Source organism: Candoia aspera, chromosome 16, assembly GCF_035149785.1.
Source record: "Candoia aspera isolate rCanAsp1 chromosome 16, rCanAsp1.hap2, whole genome shotgun sequence".
In the NCBI taxonomy this organism is placed as follows: Eukaryota; Metazoa; Chordata; class Lepidosauria; order Squamata; family Boidae; genus Candoia; species Candoia aspera.
The window spans coordinates 1,733,212-1,755,374 of NC_086168.1; the positions used below are offsets into that span (position 1 = coordinate 1,733,212).

General features: G+C 51.7%; 1 protein-coding gene across 1 annotated transcript in view; it reads left to right on the top strand.

Moving 5' to 3' along the window:
• The first annotated feature begins 364 nt into the window (after positions 1-364).
• Positions 365-22,163, top strand: part of NOTCH1 (notch receptor 1) — an 85,605-nt gene continuing 63,806 nt past the window's right edge. The window contains exons 1-2 of the mRNA XM_063316205.1: positions 365-768; positions 7,742-7,823. Coding sequence (XP_063172275.1) covers positions 675-768; positions 7,742-7,823 — 176 coding nt within the window. The 5' untranslated portion in view covers positions 365-674. The remainder of the gene's footprint in view (positions 769-7,741; positions 7,824-22,163) is intronic.

A 22,163-nucleotide genomic window follows, 5' to 3' on the forward strand; every position in this document is an offset into this window, starting at 1 on the left:
ACCTGTCTGTAAGGAACTGAAGAGACAAACCAGCCACCGACTATCGGGGAACTGGAGAACTTGCATCAGCCGAGGCAAAAAAGTAAACGGGGTTTACAGGAAACTCCAGTGGCGGGTCGTTCCCCCGGCCACGAAGAGGGCGGCCACGGCGCTAGGGAAAGCCGCTCCGCGCGCTCGACGGCAGCAGGCGCTTAGCGGCAAAGGCGCTCCGTCCCCCGCGCCGCGCCGGCTCTCCCTGCCTTCGCCCGCCCGCCCGCCTTCTTTGGGCCGGAGGGGAGGAGGCGCCTGCCGGCGTCGGGCCGCCCCCCCCGTATTCAGATGCAAAAACCCGCCTCGGCGAAGCCCGGCCCCCAGTCCCCCGCCCCGGCAGCCAGCCTCGCTCGCGTGCGCGCACACGCCCTGTGCAAACTTTCCGGCCAGGCGGAGAAGTTCCTCTTTCTGCAGCGCCGCCGAGCCGAGCCGAGCCGCCCCGGGTCCCCGGGAGGACCGAGCGAGGCACGGCAGGAAGCCTCCCTGCGCGGCGCTCCGAGCCCCTCCGCCCCGACAGCAGCAGCGGGCCCCGGGTCGGGAGGAGAGCGCCCTCGCCGCCCGACCGCTCCAGGCAGGAGCAGCCGTCCCGGCCAGGGCAAGCCAAGGAGCCGGTCGGCCGGGGCGCCGCCGGGCTACGCGGCGGGATGCAGCCCCTCCGGGTGCGGAGCCGCCGCCGCCGCCGCCGCCTCCCGGAGCTGCTGCTGCTGCTGCTGGCGGTGCTGCCAGCCCTCGCCGGAGGTACGCAGGACGGCGGTGGGGCCGCTTCCTCCTGTTCTGTCCCGCCGGAACAGGCGCGGGGAGGCGGTGTTCGCGTCTGCGGTGCGGGTGCGGGTGCTGGTGCTGGCGCCGGCGGGAGAACCTCTTTGGACAAGCGCAGTCTACCGTTGAGGCCGCGGTGGGCCGGGCGCCCCTTCCCACGCCGCTGCCCACATACACGGGGACTCGAGCGGGCCGGACGGAGCCCCCAGCGGATGCTCCGGCGTTCTTGCGGGAAAAGTGCGCTAAGCGCCTGCCTGTTGCGGCGGAGCGGAGGGCTCCCCAGAGGCTAGCAGGGCACCTCGACCTGCCCCTCCCATCGCCCCCAGCTGGCTGGGGATGATGGAAGGGGGAGTCGCGCCGTCGGGGGTGAGCGGCAGGAGGAAGGCGGCCGCCTCGCAGCGTTGCGCGTTCGCTGCCCGTCTCTTGCCGTGGCGGCCGCAGACGCCCCCCCTCCCCACCGGGCGGCCCCGCTGACCTGCCGCTCACCCCGGCGGAGGAGGAAGCGCTTTGGGGGCGCCGCTTCCTTCCCTTTTTCGGAGGGCAGCCTCGGTCTGCAAAGCGAAACCGACCCGACCGGCTCGTCTACCTCGCCTCCCGCGGCTTTCGTGCCCGGCCCGACCTTTTGAAGTCTCGGAAGAGCCTTCCCCGCTCCCGCCGGCCGGGTCTGGACTACCCGCCCTCCCCCCGGCCGGCTGGGAAGCATGGGAGCGGGAGACCATGCCCGCCCGGCTTGGGCACGGCCGCTCGAGGTTGCGGACCCTCGTCAGCCAAGCGCGGCCGGGCCGGGCGCGCCGCTGCTTAAGCCCTCCCGGGGGGGCGGCTGCATGTGCGGACTCGGCCAGAGCGCAGGGCCAGGGACCCCCCCCCCCGAGAAGAGGCCCCCGGCGGCGGGGTGGGCTTTGCGCTCGGCGCGGCTGCGAGACCCCTCTCCTCGGGCAGGGCAGGGGACGGGACGGGACGCGACGCGGCCTGCCGGGGGCACCCCGAAGCTGGGCTGGTGGCTGGGGAGGTGCGCGGTGGCTGCTTCTGGCCGGCCGGAAGCCTTTCTGGGGAGGGAGGCAGCCTTCGCGCAGCAACTTTAGAAACCTCGTTTGGAAATTAAGCGTAAACCCAGCCTGCCTTTGGCCACAGCACGCGCGTGCGTTTGTGTGTGTGTGTGTGTGCAACCCTTTTGTGAATGTGCGTCAGATTTCCTGTCCTCCCATAGCCTCTCTTTGGCCCCCCCTTCTTTTTTCTGGTTTTGCTTTTTTTTTTTAACTGACGACTTTCTGGGGCAGGCTGGCTGTCCCAAGTGTGATTTTGGGGAAAAGGAGATGAGGTGGAAAGAAAGAAATCCCCGAATACCACCCTGTGGGTGGAAAAGGGCAGGGCAAGCGCTACACACTTTTCCACCACTTGTGCGCAAAGCGTCTGGTCTCGGTTTGAACTTTGCTGCATTCTTTGAGGTGGGAGCTGCTGGGGGACCAATGGACTTCCTTCCCAGCCCCCAGCTGGTGGAGCAAACTGGTTTGAACTGAAACCAGAGTTGAGTAAGAGTTGCAGGCCAGCCACGTGCTCCCCTTCATCACTTGTTACTGCAGCAGTGACACTAGGCAGGTGTGTGTGTACACACACAGGTTGAGCTCATCAGTCAATTTGGAGTTTGTGGGTTGGTTGGTTCAGTCCAAACTGAATCCAGGTCCCCCCCACCATGCTCCACTAAGCCTCCCCCGGATGCCAGCATCCTGGCTTGGGATGATGGGGGTTGTAGTCTGGCACACTCTGGAAGACTCCAGGCTGCCTCGGATCCTCACCAAGGCTTTGAAAGAAAGCCAGCCAGAGAAAGAAACCGCCTGGGGGTAGTTATTTTGAGATGGGAGACCCAGGTTCAAATCCTGCGGTGGGTCATCCAAGGATTTCGTGCCCATCTCAGGCATCTTTTCCTGCGGCATTCATCTTGGGCCTTCTCTCTCTGCAGAGGCCTCCATAAGAGATGGCTGAACGCTGGCCTTTTTCAGAAGCCGCAAAGTAGGACCTGCGTGTCTGCCCCGCCCCCCAACCATTTCTTTCTGTTGGGCCTGCTCCTGTGGCTGCAGCTTCCTCTGTGGTCTTATCTGCACGGGGTAGCCCTGAGGAGGAGGAGGAACCAATCTCCGTGGGGGGTGGGGGGGGGTAAATCACCTCTGAGGTCTGAAGGGAAGCTCAGAACCAGAAGTGGGAAATGGAAATTGGGGAGTGGGGGAGGCCCTGGCGGTGGATGGGCGCATACGGGTTGCCAAGCAGCATCAATCAGGTAGTTTGTTGGCTTTGGCTTAGCCCGCACAGCAGGGCATGAGCCTGTTGCATCTAGCATGTGTGAACCCATCAGTCCTCCCTTCCCCAGCCAGGCTATGGGGTCGCGCACTGCGTGGATTAGGGAATGGACCAAGGGGGTAAAAGGAAGCGGCTGCAAACGCCCCAGGGGCCCGGAGCTTCCCTTGCCGCTGGGATGGGGTGGCCTGCAGGCTGTTGGTGGAAAACTGTGGCACTTTTACCGGCTGGCCCTTGTCGCCTCCCCGTTCCTGCTCGGGGGACCTGGAAGGGCTGCAGAGGAGAGGCTAGTTGGCCGGTCGCCCCGTGCAGCAGTTGGTCAGAGCGGCTGCATTGGAACAACGTGCTCAACTTGGATAGGGTTAATCGTGGTTTGTCTGGGAAGGGGCCTGCCTGTTGTGGAGCACGTTGGCCGCGTTGTGCCAGAACAGGAGCTGTCTAAGAAAGTGGGCGTCTTACCCCCGCCCCCGCCGCCAGGGGCTCCTTTTGGGCTCCCCCCAAATGCGGGAGCGGCGGCCCCGCCCGGCCTTTCGGGAACGGAGGAGGAACGCCTTTTGACCGCCTCTGGGGCAGCAGTGTCTGGTTTCGCTCTTGCGTTTTGTTTTGTTTTGTTTTTCCTTTTGCAAACGGCAATGCCAGCCTGGTAGTCGAGCCGTCTTTTTTGTTCTTAGTCGACAGCTAATGGTGGGGGCTTGCCGTGTGTGCGGCGGGGGGGCGCGCATAGGCTTGCTTGCATTTTTTTCCGCGGTGCCCGCTCTGGTCCGCCTCGGCCGGCCGCGGCAGCGCCCCGCGGATGCCCCCGAGGGAGGCGGGCGGGCTCGGCGGACGGCGGGGCGGCTCCGCTTCCCCCTTTGTCTGGGGCGGGCGCTCCGAGCGGCGCAGCTGTCGCTGTTTCCCACGCGCCGCCCGCCGAGCCCCTCCGCCGCCGGAGCCCCGCTTGCCAGCGGGCCCAGCGCGCCGCCGAGCCAGACACCCGGGCGCTGCCCCGGGCGGGCGTGGGCGCGCGTCCCTCCTGGGAGAGTTTGGGCCGCGCTGCGCAGGGGCCGGATTGTCCCTCGTGGGAGCGCCCGGGAGCCCCACGCGGCCTCCCGGCCCGGCCCGTAAGCAGCCGCTGCAACTCCAACAGAGCCGCGGGTTTGCCTGCCAGGCTGCGCCCTCTGCCCGAAGTCAGGCTTTCAGTCCTTTTGCTCACAGTGTGTGTGTGTGTGGGGGGGTGCTCTGATTTTACAAGCCCGCGAGCAGAGCCCGGCTGCAGTCTGGCTGCTGTCCCTCAGCTGGTGGAGATGGAGCCCCCCCATTAGTTGGGGCCCCTCCCCGTCGCTTGGGCTGCTTCAGCCAACCTGGTCCTTTGCTCCTGTGCAGGGGGGCGAACAGTTGAGGTGGCGGCAGGGCATGTACCCCGGGCGCCACGCTGGTGGGGTGCCAAAATGAGCGCTGGGTGGGTGCCAAAATGGGCGCGGAATCCATGTTTGCCCTGGGTGACACAGACCCTAATTGTGGCCCTGGGTGGTGGCCACCACCACGTGGTACTTAAAAGGGTTCGGCTTTGGCTGCATGGTTGTGGCCGCCATTGCGACTCCTTTGACCCACTCCCTGCGGACCCCCCTGCTCCTGTGCCTTGTTACCTCAGGGCTGGTTTGCACCCTGGGCTGAACCATTGTGGATTGGGAGGGTTTTATGTGGTGAGTTGCATGAGCTAGCCATGATGGCTTCTTCAGCAAACCATGGCTTAGCATAATGTAGGAATCCTCTCAGAGGCCTTAAGATGCTTGGCTTTGCTCCAGTTTTATTCCTGTGGTGATGGGTCATTTGATACGCTTTTAGCTGTTTGGTCAATGACTGCATATTTTAGTAAACTAAAACTGTGTTTTTAAGCTTTAGCCAAACCTACTTTTGCATTCTGCTGGTCTTCAGCAACAGTTTGTTTGTTTGTTTGTTTGTTTTCCTTTTAATGCCTTTGGTGTACCTACCAGGCAGGTGCTCAGTCTGCATTTGGTCATTCACCAGAGCGTGGCCATAAGGCAGTCTGAATCTTCCTTTATTCTTACAGAGGATCTGAAAGTACACAGGTTAACTTTCTTCTGGTTCAGGAATGCTTCCACACCAAGCTATCCAGAAGCAGTTCCTCCTCATTGAGGGCAATCAAGCAAATGTGCATTTAGTGCGTAACCAAACAGACTGGCCTGTGCTGTAGGCGTTTATGGGTTTCTGCATCACACTGCCTTCCTTCATTGCACTTTTACAAATAATAGATCTTGATTTCATTGGACAACTTAGCGGGCTGGCACTCTTCCTGTAATACAGCTTGATTCTGGCTTAGCATAATGTGCAAAGCTAGCTATCGTAGTTGGTGAGCCTACCGTAATCAGCTTAATCTGTGCCGACCCAATTAACTGTATAAACCATGGATACCTAAACCATGGCTTAATGCAATGGGTGGATCAGGTCAGAGTGTGCCTATTTAGAGCCCAGTCTGTGATTTGCATCCTTGCTTGATGTTTTATGAAAACTTCCCTTTTTAAAAATATGACCTTTGCAGTCTAAGTCAGCTGCTCTTCCTGCCGGTGGCTGTTCAGAAAAATGGTCTCGGAGATCTCTGGTAGCCAAACGAATTTTGAGTTGATTCAGGCAGCCTGAGAAACTCTTCTCTGGGTTAACAAACTGTCACGCTCCCCGATCAAATGTTCCCAGAACACCTTATTGTACTCGCATCCCTTTTGGGGAAACGCGCGTCCACCTGGGTGTCGACCAGCAGGGAGGGGGAGCTGGGTTGGAGTGGGAAGCGTTTTGTTTGGACTGTCCTCCCGCACCAAGGCCATCCACGGAGAACTGTTACAGACATTTGCTGGCTCGAGGAGGAGGGGGCGCACACCTAAGGGGGCAGTGGGGGGGAATTTGGCTTCACTGACATTTTTAATTGCAGAAACACGCAGGAATTTTCATTCGCAATTTTTCTCTGTACTGAATGCTTTGCACCATTAAAATAAATTTCGAAGCAAAAGCTTATGAGTCGTAATTAAATGGGAAGACGAGCATTCCAGTCATCACAAAAACACGGTTATCCTGTTGGCAGGACACACAGCGCCCAAACCAGCAAAGGAAAACTGAGTCTGGCCTGTTGGCCTGTTGGCATGATATGGTGGCGGGGTCCCCACAACACCTTGGCTCACAAGTGACTGAACCCCAGTTTTATCCCAGGCAGGGGTGTTTGGTGAAGTCGGCCCATGTGTGGTCACGATAAAGATGATGTTGATAATGCTAGAGACTCTGTGGCTCTTTTATGTAAGGCGAAACCTGGTTTCCCAGAATTGAGGAAGAAGTATAGAGCTTGGCTCTATACTTCTATACTATAATTGAGGAAGAAGTATAGGGCCCAAATTTAATTCAGCTTGGCTGAGATGGTCATCTCAAATGATTAAAGACACCAACACGCTGGACCTTGTGGGTGTCGGGATTGCAAATGAGTGCGGCCCAGAGATGCCAGGATCACAGCAGATGGTTGGAGCATCCCCGTTCTCTTTGACTAACTCTCATACTGCTGGTTCATCCTGCGAAGCAACTTTCCTTTCCATGTGCTTTGCCCAGAGAGAGATCTCCAGAAGAGTTACTAACATTTTTTATGCAAACTCTTAAGGTGGAATTTCCTGGGGGGATTTCTTTGTGGCCCCTAGCCCAGCTTGGCTGATCTCTGAAAGGCTAAGCAGGGGTAGAGCCAAGACTACTTAGGACCAATGCGGGGGGCGGCGGGGGGGAGTAAATCTCATCCCGGGAGGGGCAGTGGCAAATCATGGGTGGCCATTTACACAGTCATTTATAAAGCTGAAGGAAAGCTACCCGAACTTTTAAAAGGCTTTCTTTGCTGCATTGCAAACAATTCTGTAGATAGCTTTCTAATCAGGGGACTTTATAAACTTAATTACTGCTAAAGCAGACGCTGGTTCCAGTTATGATTCTGCATTATTTGGAAGTCATCTGAAAAGTACGTCTTTAAGAAGGTAGATTATGATTCATGTGCTGGAAACTTAACTTGAGACTTGCTTTTTTGGGTTCCTGTAAAGTGGGTGTCGGGCTGTTGGGCGGCTGTCAGTCAGGGGAAGAAGAAGATGAAACATTGCATTTTTGAGATCCTTTGAATCTGTACAATAAATCCTCTCGTTTGTGGACCATTTTGGTGGAGGGATGTCTGTTAAACCCAAATGTCCATTAACCCCAAATTTAAGTTATTTGCCTCAGCTGCCATCGTAGGCCTAATGTTATCCTTACTCAAAAAATGTAATGTATGTGAACTGTTTGTACTGCTTTGTATATAACGGAGTGTGTTGTTTTGGGATGATGTCTGAAAGAAAGTCGAGTCCATTATATCAGAAGTCTGCTAAATGGAAACAGTAAAGCCCTACTGTTTTACAAAAGCGTGAAGATTACTGACATCGTGACCCTGTCCATTAACTTTCCCCGGCCTGATGTGCCCCCAGTGTTTTGGTCACTGGCTCCCATTCTAGGTTTGGCTCCGTGTTTGGGGAGGTGAAGCCTTGCATATCGGGACACGCTAAGTGGGGAAGAGCTGCTCTAAATCCTACGTGAACTAGGTGCCTTTCTTTATATCTTCCATCCCACAGCTGAGCCTCACAGATGCTTAGAAATAACCTGTGTCCCCTTCTTACAGGTTTGCGGTGCACCCAGCCTTCTGAATCCTGCCTGAATGAAGGAAAGTGTGAAACCTACCAAAATGGAACAGGGGTGTGCTTGTGAGTACTAGCTTGTTTTTTGTGAGTGTGGAGAGTGAAGGTGTGCAAAAGATTTCAAACCGAGATGTCTGTTTTGAGTGCTCTAAGCTCAGAACAAAACACACCCATTCTAAGAGTTTTGTTCCAAGTCCGGGAGAAAACAATGGGGGCCTTTTGAGTTTTGTCCTGACTGAGTGGGGATGTCCTTACAAAACATTTGGGGTGGGGCTGTTTCGGTCTGGACTTGAAAGCACACTGCAGCTTTTGTGCCCATCCTTAACTAGCTAAAATGCCAGGTAGTTTGGATGGGCAGAAGGAAGCCCACTTTTCAGTTTAGTGTAAGAAGCTGGACTGTTCTCCATGGAGCTGGGGAAAGTTTTGGTATCTTTTCTTCTTCTGAACAAGCTGGTCCAAGATGGCTGGATTCAGCCTTGGGGTAGCAGTGATGCAGGATCCCTTTTCAGTCTCTGGGGAGATTGAAGAAGTTTAGCATTGGAAGCCCAAGGCTGGATTGTGGGGCCAGTGAACTGGGTTGGAAGAGTGTGGAGACAGTTTTATGGGCTGTGATGCATTGGCGGTGGGGGTTTTCCACAATTCAAAGAGGCAGATGCAGTTCCCCTTCAAGCAGCTGGGAGCTTGCTTATCTCCATATGCCTCGACAAGGATTGTCCTTCTAGCAAATGCAGGTTTACCCAAAGGAGGACATAGAATGTAATGAGATTCTGCTGTTGACTGGATCCCTTGTTAAGGCTCTGACTGGAACATTGTCCCCATGTCTGTTCTTCATTGTGAGCTGGAATAGTTTCTGTGGTCTGGTGGCCCGGAATTAGTCCCCTCCAGACCAGTGTTTCTCAACCTTGGCCTCTTTAAGCTGTGTGGACTTCAACTCCCAGCCAGCCATGGGGAATTCTGGGAGTTGACGTCCACACAGCTTAATGCAGCCAAGGTTGAGAAACACTGCTGCAGACACATCAGGATTGCATCTCCTTAGGCTAACAAAACTGGGTTCTCTCACCACATCTGGAGGGCACCAGGTTGAGGAAGGCTGTCCCGATCCAACCCTGTCTATAGATCATGGAGCATTCAAGGAAAATCCCAGAATCTGATGTGGAACATGGAAGTTGCAGAATTTGGTACCGTAAGAAGATTTTGCCAGCTGTTGCTTTCCTAGCTGACAAGTGGCCCTCGGTTCAAACACTGGTGGGTGTGGTGGCTAAGGTGGAGAACTATGACCAGGGAAATCCGGGTTCAAGGCTACCCTCAACCATGGAAGATCATTGCATGACTTACCTACCTACCTCACAGGGTGGTTGTTACAGGGGAAAATTGGGAGGGGGGAAGCACTGGCTATACTGCCTTGTGCCCCTGAAGAAAAGGTGGGATAGAAATCAATCCAAGAAACAAGTAAATAGAATCAGTTCTTGGAGCGTTGAGGTTTGCCCATGAGAAAGCTCGCTTGCACAGGGTTCGTAGTGATGCAGTGGCATTTCTGATCCCAGCTGTGTGCGGGGAGGAGGTGAAGGGGGTGTGTGGTTTCCAGGCTTTAATTATTTCATTTTGCCCCCATTTGATGCTTTCCATTTGCTCAGGAGAGAACAGGAGAAACCTTTAGCAAATTAATTAGCACGTGAGCAATTTAATAGACCAAGGCTCCTTTGTGAGATGCTAACAAATGCATGCCACAACATACATACATACATACATACATACATGCGCGCACGCACACACACACACAAACACACAAGTGTGTGTGCTGTTTTGCCTGTAGAAGCCATACCCACACTGGACACTTTAAATCTTGTTTTCTTTCATTCAGAGGGTGACAGCTGGGATTCGGTCAAAATTCAGCAGCTATTGTTGAGACGGGGAGATGAATGCTTTGTGACTAATCTCAGGAGGGTTCCCAGAATGCCTGATTCGCTCTTCCCCAGCCCCCCATTTATTTATTTTCCCCCTCCCCATCTTCTGGTCATTCTTCCTCTGTCTCAAAGACTCGCTTGTCTCCCCCTGATTTACATGGGATGGACAGATGGAATTGAGTGGGACTTGGACAGATGTGGGCGTTCTCTGCCAGGGGAGGGGCTGCTGCTGCTGCTGCCGCTGCCGCCGCCACCCATTGGAGGGCCAGGCGGGGGGGCACTTTCTTGCCCATACCAAGTTTCGTCCGTCACCTTGCCAGTGTCGTTGGCATCAGCATCGCCAGTAGTGCCTTGTGCGTGTGTTGGGATTCGGGTGGTCCTGGCTGGGGGCTCTGAGATGAAGAACTTGGAGGCATCCTGGTTGGGACGGGCTCATCTCGAGCTGGATGGTCCCGGTCACTGGGAGTAATGCCCAAGGACTGAGCTCCCCGGGAGAGTTAACACTAACCTGGTCTGTTTGGTGTGGGCTTAGGGTGTCGTGCAGAGCTTGTTCACCTGGCCCATATCTTCCTCTGATTGAAGAAATCAAGTAGAACATAATGCGTGAACCAGGCTTAAAAGTAGCAGGTGTTTGTGGTAGAAAAGTTTCAGTTGGCTAAATGCCATATTTTTAAAAAACAAAGCACAGTCCCCTCACTGTGCTATGCCATCCTCTGTGGTGTCTTCAGAATGAAAGCAAATGAATAAGCTATTTGTGCAGGAATGTCATCCAGGGAACATGCTAGGGAGAGAGGCAGTCTGGTGTTGTGCTGAAAGGTTGGATTACAGTTGGGCGGGGGGCTCAAGTCAAGCCATGGAAACTCCTGCGTTGATTTGGCACGAGCCGCTCGCTCTCGCTCTCAACTCAGCCTACCTTACAAGGTTGTTGTGCAGATAAATGGGATGAGAGATGTGATTCAGATTGTCACAAGCTCCTGGAGGAGAGGTGGGATATGAAGCTGATGGTAAATTAATGCCAAATCGAGAGGGACATTGGATAAAAGTTGGCACAATTTTTTAGTAGCTCATTTCCCCAAATATGGTTATGCCTGTCACTTGTTGCCTAAAAAGATGAAAAGAACTTCTATCTTAATGCTAGCTTGGTCAGCGGTGGGGAAGAAATAGCTATTGGCAAGCCTGGATCTGACCCACATCCCATGACACTGAGCTGCATTACATCATTCTTGCAAACATTTCTGGCCCTGCTCAGGCTTTTGAGCTCAAATAGCAAAGAGCCTGCATTTTATATTTGATATTATATAATTAAAATTAACGTTGGGAGTGGGAAATATTGGTTCAGGCCCCGTCGCTGCTGGTGGCTTCAGCATTCTGCCAAGTGTGGTTTTGCGGTGACGAATGTAAACTGCAGCTTTGCAAAAGTTGGCCTCCCTCTCGAGAGCTCAATCTGCGTTCCCAGATCAGATGAAAAGGTTTCTCCAGGACTGCGTCGCTGTACAAGGAGAGATACTAATTAAACCTTGGCAGGGCTGTGTTTGAGGACTGCCCTCCCCTCAACACAGATGAAAAGGGGCTGATTTATTTAATTTTTCTAGGACTGCTGCAGGCGCGTCGGATGCCACTTTCCCAGGAATGCCCTCGCTTGCCCAGCTAGAAGCAGATGGTGCTCTGGGGAGCAGGATTAACGCTTTCTCATGCTTTACCTTTAGTGCATCCACCAGGGTCAGTCAGCAGATACGCCAAAGCCCACATCACAAGCCTCAGTTTCTTTGCTGTAGCCTTGAAACAAAGCAGCCTCTACATCAGCTGTGCTGCCTGCAGCCTGTGGATTCTGCGCACAGCCGGCTTTGGGGCAAAAGGGTTAGAAAAGTATTGTAGGGGTGGACCAGAGGACATTGGCCAGAGCAGAAATTTGAACCGTGGGACCGGAAAGATAGGTGTGTTTTGGCGGATGCAAAGTGATTTAAAAGTGAAGAAAATAAAGTGGCCCTTCTCCTCTTGAGAAAAAAGGCCATAGAAAGGCTGATGTGATCCTTGTCCTGAGGGATGTCGTGCACCTCTACTCTTAGTATCTGATGCTGGACTTAGGGGCAAGAGATTCCACCAGATTTGGCTTGAAGAAGTGCAGCACATCCTGGGATGAAGTTCGCACCTCCCTTCCCTGCAACGTGGCTCTCTTAGAGCCCCTTTGAAGCACTTCTTTGCCCTTTTCGACGGTCCCTTGGTCGCGATAGGAGAGGCTCTCTAAACAGATGTCTCCTGGCCAAAAAAAAAAAAAAAAGCTTGCTTGCTTGTTTGCTTGCTTGCTTTTTCTTTCCCCTTCGCCCAGGCCCTTTTCTAAGGAGAGGAATCCAGCAGAAAAGGAACTTGGGTTGAAAGTTTCTTGTCCTGGAATTCAGCGTGTGGAGAGTTTGCTTCCCAAGCTTTCTGGTTGTTGTTTATTCGTTCAGTCGCTTCCGACTCTTCGTGACTTCATGGACCTGCCCACACCAGAGCTTCCTGTCGGTCGTCAACACCCCCAGCTCCCCCAGGGACGAGTCCGTCACCTCTAGAATATCATCCATCCACCTTGCCCTTGGTCGGCCCCTCTTCCTTTTGCCCTCCACTCTCCCTAGCATCAGCATCTTCTCCAGGGTGTCCTGTCTTCTCATTATGTGGCCAAAGTATTTCAGTTTTGCCTTTAATACCATTCCCTCAAGTGAGCAGTCTGGCTTTATTTCCTGGAGGATGGACTGGTTGGATCTTCTTGCAGTCCAAGGCACTCTCAGAATTTTCCTCCAACACCACAGTTCAAAAGCATTGATCTTCCTTCGCTCAGCCTTCCTTATGGTCCAGCTCTCGCAGCCATATGTTACTACAGGGAACACCATTGCTTTAACTATGCGGGCCTTTGTTGTCAGTGTGATGTCTCTGCTCTTAACTATTTTATCGAGATTTGTCATTGCTCTTCTCCCAAGGATTAAACGTCTTCTGATTTCCTGACTGCAGTCAGCATCGGCAGTAATCTTCGCACCTAGAAATACGAAGCTTTCTGGACCTTGAGGTTATTCAGCTCCAGAGTCCATTGTTAACTACTTTAAGGAACGGAAGTTTTTCAGCTCAGAGGTTTTCCTCAGGCTTCAATCTGTCCTTACTTCCATGAAAATCATAATAATAATAATAAAATGGGGAGGGGGAAGAGGAATACGGATTTGCCATGGGCAGGAAATGGGTGCGGTGTGGAAATAGCCTGAGGAAGTCCGTAACCTAAGCAACAAGAATAGTTTTTTGGGATCCTGCCATGTTGAGTCCTCCCTAGCAGCTCTAGTTGAGGAAGGATGAATAATTTTAATTTCAGCATGATGGGGAGGGAATTGTGTCCTTTTTTTCCCGTCTAGCATTCAAGGTTTGAGCCTTGTGAGGAGGGCCAGATAGTGGCCAGTTTCCAAATTCTGCTCTCGGCAGAGAGTCTGTTCCAGTTGTGTTTCCTCTTCTGAGTAAGCAAGATAAACTGAGCAAGTCCCAAGCTGGTTGCAGCAGGGGTGTCCGTAGGCAAGGCAAGATGGCGGCTATGACAGTGTGGTTGAAGCTCCACCTGGTTTTATGTGCATCGTGACACACAAAAGCAGGCAGAGCTTCGATCACACCACTGTGCCACCATATTGACTTTTTGACCACACTCTGCACACGCCCCTGTGTTGCAGTCTTCCCTTGCCTCAGATGCCATCATTCTCCCCATATCACAATTTCTGAGGTTCCTGAAGATTCAGAAAATATTCCTGCCCTTCCCTGTGATCAAAGCAAGATCTGTGGTTGAATGTTGCATGTCTGTCTGTTGGTCCTTCCAACCTTGCACTGTTTGCACTCCCTGGTTGTGGTTCTGCAGGACCTCCTGTGGAAATGTGGCCCTCCCACCCCGCCCCAGGTTCTTTTAACAAGCACTACCAGGGTTTGAAGCTGGGCCTGTTGACATGTAGAACCAAAAGCCAGGCTGAGCCACAGGTCTGTCTGTAGGACTCTAAACTGCAGTGCGAGGATGTGTTGAAGTGGTCCTGTGAACAGGAACAACTGGACAATCCAAGTTGGTGGGCTGAGGAAGGCAGGAAGATTCCTGGGACCCCTTCACCCTTCGTGTGTTGCTTGGTATCAGAGAGCACCTTCTGAAGGGTGTTCCTGGTTTACATGGTACATTATGTCCCTACCTTCCCCAATAAGAAAATGAAATACATCACCCGTGCCCCACAGACCAGATTCTCTTAGTCAGAACTTCTACAAAGAAAGAAAGAAGGAACAGTCCTCTTGTTGAGTGATGCCAACTTAAATCTGAAGGTTGGAGAAAACAAAGTTGTGACGGTTGGTTGGAAAGAAGAGTTGGAGGTGTTTGTGCTCTTGTGTTAGAAGACTGGTTGCAGCTGAGTGACTAAGAGTTCTTACTCTGGATTTGGGAGATCTTGTATGTTCTGTTTCAGGCATACCTTTGCCTAAGGCTCCTTGTCATAAGGCAGTCCTGTTTTGGGCGACCACCTCCCACCAACAACCTCTCTGGCTTGACCTGAGCCAACTGAAATGTCCAAAAACACCAGTCTCGGCCATGCAAGAGGCTTCTGCTAGTGTCTGAACATCAAGGACAGGACCTGGAGTCCAGAGCATGGCCAAACTGTCAACATCCACTTTCTGAAAGGATGTGGACATTGGACGGGTCACCCTCCAGCTGATAAATAATGGTCGAGGAATTCTGGGAGGCGAGGTCTGTAGATCTGAAGGGTGGTGGGGAAGAGTGGGCTAAACCCCTTATTCTCAGCTGGGTAGGAGCACCCAAATCTTCTTTGTTTACATCCCACGTGTTAATATTTGAGATCCTCAATCTACCTGGGAAACGACATGATGGGCATCCAAGTGATTTCTTTTAAGCAAATGCTTCCTTTCGGAAGACAATCAGATGCTATCCTTGTTGATAATTCTGAATAATCATCGCTCATAAAACTAGTAGTCAAATGATCAGTCAGGTACTTTTGGGAGGTGGGAGTTGAGAGCTAAGGGGGAGTTAACTGTGAACTGCTCAAGATTTCTTTTAATGGGGAGTGGCCTAGAAAAGGAAGGGAGGGAGGGAGGAATCCACAAGAGATTCCCAGATTGGTTGTTCCAGTGGGTGTCCTCCAGGAAAAAGTTAAAAAAAAAAAGGTGGTTGGCTCCTGTCTCCTTGCACAGTATTCGCTTTTTTGCGCTGATCTGCCATTTGTCCCTCTCTGCTCCCTTTCCTCAAGGAGCATCTTAGGAAATGCAGGACAGGGACATTTGTCAGTGTGCTGCCCAATGACAGAATGGGAAGGTTGTCCTAGATTGCACCAATTAATGAAGTTTGATCTTTGGCTTCCCTTTTCCTTCTCAGGCTCGTCAGAGGAGGGGCTTCACCCCTCCTGCTTCTCAAAAATGTGGTTCACGTGCTTTTTATCCTCCCCAGAGTAAGGCCATCTGTGTGGCTGCCCACCCACTCGGTGGGAACCCCGTGGCTGCGGTTTTTTTCCCCTGCAACTTTTGCACCACATGCCCCTGCATGCCAGGATATTCCCTCTTGTGCCTGCTCAGCCCTTTCCAATGGGGGAGGATGCCAGGGGACAAATTTGTTCAATAATGTGACACACACACACACACCCATCTTTTGTGCAGCAATGCTGAGATCACGACAAGCTTGGGTATCCTTGGCTGAAATCCCACAAGATGCTGTGCGCACTGAAGCCTTGGGGCAAGATTTGGGCCATTTTTTAAACCCTCAGTCAGTTTTCTTTTCTTTGAGGGTCTTGCAGGCGTCATCTTGGGTTGACTCGGTGAAACCATCCTGGCTGAACAAGGTGGTATCTTTGTTGAAGACTTTGAGGGCCACTCAGTCCGGTTTGATCAGATGTAAAAAGCTATTATTCTCTAAATCCCAGGATTTTTCACAGTAATTTGGCTTCCCGCATGTTCCAGGCAAATATGATTCAGCTTTCCAAAGTTGCATTAGGTGGCTTCCCCTGTTATGGGGTATCCCACACTGAGCTTGCTTGTGGGGCCAGAGTTTGGGGGTTTTGTCCCCTGAACTTACTCGTGTCCTCCCCAGGTCTGCCTAGTATTTGGCATGGAAATGTCATCAACCCTCATGCCGCTGCCTTCCTTGGCGCAGGGCACGTTGCAGCTGGCTGTGGAATTTCGCTCCTGTTCCATTTCAAAAGAATTGACACCGCTTTGCGAAGCCCGGCTCCCTGCTTAGCTTCCGTGGGCCGGAGAATGGTATCTGGAAGGAGGCTGTGATTTGTAGCCGTGTCACTCCGGCTTGTTAGCAGCCATTGAACATGTTGAACATTTGCCACGTCCAGCTGCCCCTCGGGCCCTGGCACGTCCACAGGATGAAAGGCCAGCTGGCCGGAGGCATCTCCCTTGTGCTCAGCTGCATTTGGCTCTCTGAAGAAGCTACCTATCTGCTTCGGCCTCAGCTTTTCCCCATCAAACCTACCTGGTGGGTTTAATCCAGTGTTTCTCAGCCTTGGCAACTTTAAGGTGTGTGGACTTCAACTCCCGGAATCCCCCAGCCAGCATCACCAGCTGGGGAATTCTGGGAGTTGAAGTCCAGACATCCTAAAGTGGCCAAGTTGGAAAAACACTGTCCTAGATGAACCTACCTCCCCAAGCAGTCCGGAGTGTTGTGCTTAGAAGAAAGAAGCTGACATTTTTTAGAAATGCACATTTCAGACATGTCTGCCCTTTGAGGTAGTCCAGACAAGAAGAACAAACCTTGAGTACCAACACTATCTTTACTGTAAGGTTACGGTGGCAGAATCTTGCAAGACTGAAAGCCCTTTTCCCCTCCTTTCCTTTTACTTTCCAGGAAACTAGGGAGGGCCCCTTCCGAGATGCTTCCCATGCCCCTTTTCCTTCTGTGGGCTGAGATACCCTTTGCAGGACTGTTGCCTACCTGTGTCCCAAGGTCATTCCCACAGACCATTTCAGACGTGATGGCAGAAAACCTTTGAGGGTGGCCGCTGGGCATGTGCACAGCTGCAGAGGGGGCTCTCCCTCACCCATGGCGTTCAGTCGGCCGGTTGGATGCTGTTCCATCTCGTCTCCATCCGCCCAACCTCCCCCCCCAGCTGCAGCTCTGAGATTGGTGGGGCAGGTTTGGGGAAAGAGTGGGCGGGGGAAGTCTCCGTCTGAAAGATTTTTGCATGCTGTCTCTGTGCTTTGTGAGAAATGAGAGCAGCTGAACTTGGGGAAAGTCCTAACCTTGCCAATTATAGGAACTTTTCTCCCCAAATTTCATATTAATATTCTTCACAGCATTGGCAGCTAGACTCGTATTCCAAGCACAAGGGAGCCTGTGTGTGTGTGAAGGAAAGGGGTTGATGCATTCAAAAGTCAGGGCAGAACTTCATCCTGCATGGATGCGTCACATTGTCTGGGTCACACAAAACGAAACATGGTTTGTTTTGTGTGGGCTGGACAATGCAAATCTAGCCAACTGTGGTTTATCCGATGAACCATTTTTTAAATTTTTGTCTTGAGCTTAATTAAAAGACAAAAAGGAAAACAGAAAAAAGATTTTATCTATAGACCTGTCTAGATCTTTTACATATCTTGTGTAAAACTTTATATACATATATAGGCTTCTTGTACATGTATATAAAATTTTACACAAGAGTTTCAATAAAAGGTGACTGTATTTCATTGTCTTTGTCCGTACAAGATCTGGGTCTGTAAGCAGCTTGTGAATATATCACGTCTTCCATCCACTAGGTATAATAATTATTTCTTCCCAAAACACAGTAACTTTCAGACATTTCAAAAACACATTTTAAAAACTTGTTCTCAGTACTTCTCCAGGAACATGCTTTACGCATTCCTTTTCTGTACACATGTAAATCCAGCCAGTTGTGGCTTATTTGGGAAACCATTGCTAAATCATGGTTTAGGGCACAGGTCCCCAAACTTTTGGGGTCGGCAAGCACATTTGGAATGTTTGGACTGGGAGATGGCCAGGTTCACCAAACCCCTCTCACATGGCTAATCACAAAATGCCCCCCAAGTGGAAGGCAAGCTGGGGAGTTACCCCCACGAGTATTGAATTTGGGGTGTTCGGCTTTGGTGAAAGAAGAAAATGGTTTCAGTTTGGCCAAGAATCAACTTTAAATAAATAGAGGAGCAGAGGGAGAGGCCCCATGGGTCAGAGGGAAGGGAGGATGTAGAGTGGCCCTCCTTAACCTGGGGTTGTTTCTACATCACCCAGGATTTCCAGCCAGAATGGAGATTATGGTCCTAGTAAATCTGGAAGGCACTGAATTGGAGAGGTGTGGACATAAGGATGGGATGTTGCAGTGGTAGATTCCTCTGTTGGGTGGGACTAGATGATCTCTAAGGTCCCTGTCAGCCCTGACTTTCTATAGAATTAGGAGGGAGATCCTGAAGAAATTTCATAGAGCTTAAAGGAGGAGCTGGGAAAGAGTAGCTGGCAAAGGTGGGCAGTTAACACTTGACAAGCTTGGTAAAATACTCAGTGGCTGCATTCACACAACATGTTTTTATACTGTGTGGTGGGGTGTGAATCTCCCAGAGTTGTTTGGAGTCTGGGGGCATCAAATGTAAATTTATCTATTCATTTAAATGCTAAGCTTGGTTTGTTTCAGACCGGGCTAATTTCTTTTTGTGGCTTTGTGGGTTGTGTGAATCCAATGAATCCAGCATTTTGAAGCTCAGCATTTTTTGCCAACCCAGAAAATGGATTGATCTGATAGCATGGTTTATTGTGCAAAGGCAGCCCAAAAATTAGGTCCCTGCAGGGTAGGGTGGGGGTCTTTGTACTAATGGCAGGAACGAAGTGGGCAGGCCCTTGAACTGAGGGCAGAGCTAAGGGGGTATTGGGGAATTAAGTCTGGGGTTCAATTCCTGAAGGAGGCATTTGGCTGAGGGAGCCACGCTGGCAGCCTTGCAGGTGAACACGGAGAAGCTGAGTTGGCTCAGAACTGGCATCTGTAAGTGAAGCTGCTGGAGCCAGAAACCCCTGTTCAAAAGGGCCCAGCTTTTCTTCCCAGCTGGGGCTGCTGCCTTGTTCGCCTCAGTCTTCTCTTCCAGCCTGCAACTGTTCAGGGATGAGGTGCTGACTGAACATCTCCACTGATGCACAAGGAAGGTGGGGGATTGGGTGAGAAAGCTTCAGTTGCAACAATTTGGATGCCCATCAGCCCCTGCCGCTTAGCATGTTTTCCATGACCATGCCTGGTGATGGTTAATCTGTTTCCCTCTAACGCTGTACCTTCGCTGCTATGAATGTATGAATAGACACACACACACACAAAGAGAAGCTGAATTGAATGACATTTGTGTCCCCTTCATCACAATAGCATTCTACCTCCCAGGACTAGTTTAATAACGAGGCTGCACCCAGGCAACCTTGGTTGATCTTGAACACAATCAGATGTTGTTGGTACTAGAATGGGAAACAACCAGAAGTCCTGGGGCTGAAGAAATCATAAAAATGATTGGGAAGATCATAAAAATGTCCTGGGAGAAAGCATTGACAAACCACTTCCATATTGTCAAGAAAACAACTTGGATGTTTCTGGGAAGTCATCAGATTGAGCTCAACATCGAGAGATTTCATCTTTCTTTAATGTAAGATGCCTCACAACATAAGTAGGCTTGGAAAATCAAGGAGGTGCAAACATATCTAAATGGCACCCTGTGGAAAACATAGAGGTACCCCAGATAGATGCTAGGAGAGTGGCTTGATCTATAACAGCGTTTCTCAACCTTGGCAACTTCCCCACGCTGGCTGGGGAATTCTGGGAATTGAAGTCCACACATCTTAATGTTGCCAAGGTTGGGGGAAAAAAACAGTCTATAAGGAGCTTGCAGGCCAAATCTCAACAGAGGTAGGGAAGGAAGAGACATTCTGGCTGTTTTTGTGAGCAGCTAGTCACAGAGAGTGGTCAGTTCCCTGGAAACTGCTGAAATAAATTAGCCCAGCCTTCCCCAACCTGGTGCCCTCCAAAGATGTTGGTCTTCAAGACCCACAATCCCCTGGCCAACCCTGTTTTCTGGAGGAGAAGGGTGGGATGGAAATGTTAGAAACAGGAAATCGCATGAGCATCCCCTTCAGGGGTGAACCTCCATCTGCAAATCCTTCTCATAAGGGTTCCCTTCCCTGTCTTCGTGTCATTTAATATAGGCAGAATATAAGAGGCTACTCTGTTTTCCACTTGATCGCCTAGAGGTAATTCAGCTTCACCCTAGGAGATTAGTTGACGGTGAATCTGCCCTACCCAGCAAAAGCAGAAAAGTTTTTGCTTTGTATTGGAGCCTGGGTCTGAAGTCCGCTTGCTTTGCACAGCCAGGCCTAACTGCTGGAAACATTAAGGCATCTTTCGGCGGCCAGCACTTCGTGGTTGTATTTGGAGGGGGCCCTTGGTGGGGTAGGGAGGCCCCAAGGCTTGCCTGATTAGTGAGAATGACCATCATCCAGCCGTTGGCTGGAGTGCAGCTCTATTAAAATGTGGGACACAGGCCACCGAGTCCCAAAGCAGAGTTGACAGACGGCCTTGCCCCCACAAAAGGGGGTTTCTAAGAGAGGCTGCGGAAGAATGCCGGAGGGCAGCGGGTCCCCCATTGTCTGGGTGCCGTTTGTGTTGACGCTCGGGGTTTTGCCATAGGACACCGAGTCTGGGGCGGTTTCCTTGGTTAAACGTGGTTGATTCTGACAATGCTGGAGCCAGTGGGAATCATTCCTCGCTAATACGTTTGCATGAGTTTCTTGCTGCCGTCGGTTTCTCTCCCAGTGTTTTGACTAACGTGAGTTATGGATGGCTTTTGTTCTGGGCGGCTTGCAGATTGGCCCTTTTGCAAATATCCCCACCCACGTCCCCCCCTATTGGAAGATCGGCGCTACCTGCTGAAAGTTTGGGCAGCTGCGGACCTAGCACGAAGTGGGCTGTTTGGCATGGGGAAAATTTTTCTTTCCTTAAGCCCGAAGTGTAACAACTGGCCAAGCCCCCACTTAATTTGGGTACTGTACCACCCTGCTGTAGTCTGCCAAGAAAATGTCGTGAAAGCGGCATCCCCCCAAAGGGTCAGACATGACTCGGTGCTGGCACAGGGGACCTTTCACCACACAACCTTTCAAAGCAGCCAGCAATCTGGGTCATCCCGAAGGCAGAGTCGTGGGAAACTGGTTTCCAGAGCTTCTGCAGAACTTAAGGCGTTAATGCCAAGGTCACAGTGATAGCCGGTTCTAAAACTGAAAACCTAATTAAGTCTCTCCCGGGACCGTTTATCAGATGCTCATTCGCTTACCCAAATTAGCCTTCCAGACCAGGATACTTGTAAGAGCTATGTTGACCCGGAAAAGTAAATCAGGATTTTGATTTCCCTTCAGTGTGATTTGGATTGCTCTGTGCAGTTTGCTCCTTTCTTTAGTGCCCACATGGCTAAATAAACCATGATGGTTGGCTTATCTTACATCCCGGTGCAGGACCCTGGCTTATTGCCATCTTTAGAAGCTAAGCTGTGTGAACCAGCACAAGCCATTGCAGTATGATAAGCAAAACATAGTCTGCTTGCCCATTGAATCTGGCTTGCTTCCAGATGAGTGGATTTCAGTACCCGGAATGCTTAGCGATGGCTGTGCTGGCTGGGGAATTCTGGGAGTTGAAGTCCAGACACCTGGAGGACGCCTGGGCTGGGAACAGCTGTCTTAGTTGCTGCACAAACAAGAGGAAGGGGATCAGATGGACTTGTGCGTGGGTGTAATATTTTTTTAAAGCTAGCTATAATTCTTAGGGTTGAAAAGTAGGCACCAAAAGAGCAGAATTGACAGGATTGAGGAGATACACAGGCAAGGGGCACAGTCAAAGGTACCTTCAGTGAGCAAAGCACCATTAACAAGCAGCAACTCCCTCTTCCATTCAGAAAACACCAGGCGAGGTGCCGTTTCCCCAGCCTGTTGACTTGGCCTGTGGTCGTTGAGGGTACCCAAGAAGGCCTCTTAATTCCCCAGGTCAGCGGGCCAACTTCCCTCTGCGTGATAGCCCAGTCTCTGTTTGGCCCCCAACACTTCCCTGCCCCCAGCCCTGGGTTTGCCCCGTAACGGGTGGCCTTAGGAGAGCGGATGGCTCCCTTACAGTTTTCGTTCTGCTTTTCCACCCTTTGGAAACAGGAAACAGACGAAATCTGTCGTGTGAGCCCACCTCTTAAAAAGCACAGAAAGAGCTCAGGGTTCCTCCCCAAATTTCCCCTTGCCCCTTTGCCTCAAAAGCCCACCCTTCCGCGGTCCCCAAACATCTCCCAACAGTGTTGCAGCACCAGGCATTCAACGGCTGTTCATTCTTGCATCAGGTGGGCAGGTGCACGTTGGCGCAAAAGGCTGGCCTGCCTCTTTCTCTTCCCTAATTAAAGACCAAGATTGCAACGCATCGTCCTGGCAGAGTAATAAAGGCAGAAAAGGAGGTGCTTCAAAGTCCCAATTGCAGTCCCTGGCTTGCAGCTAATTGCCGCTGTTTAATTA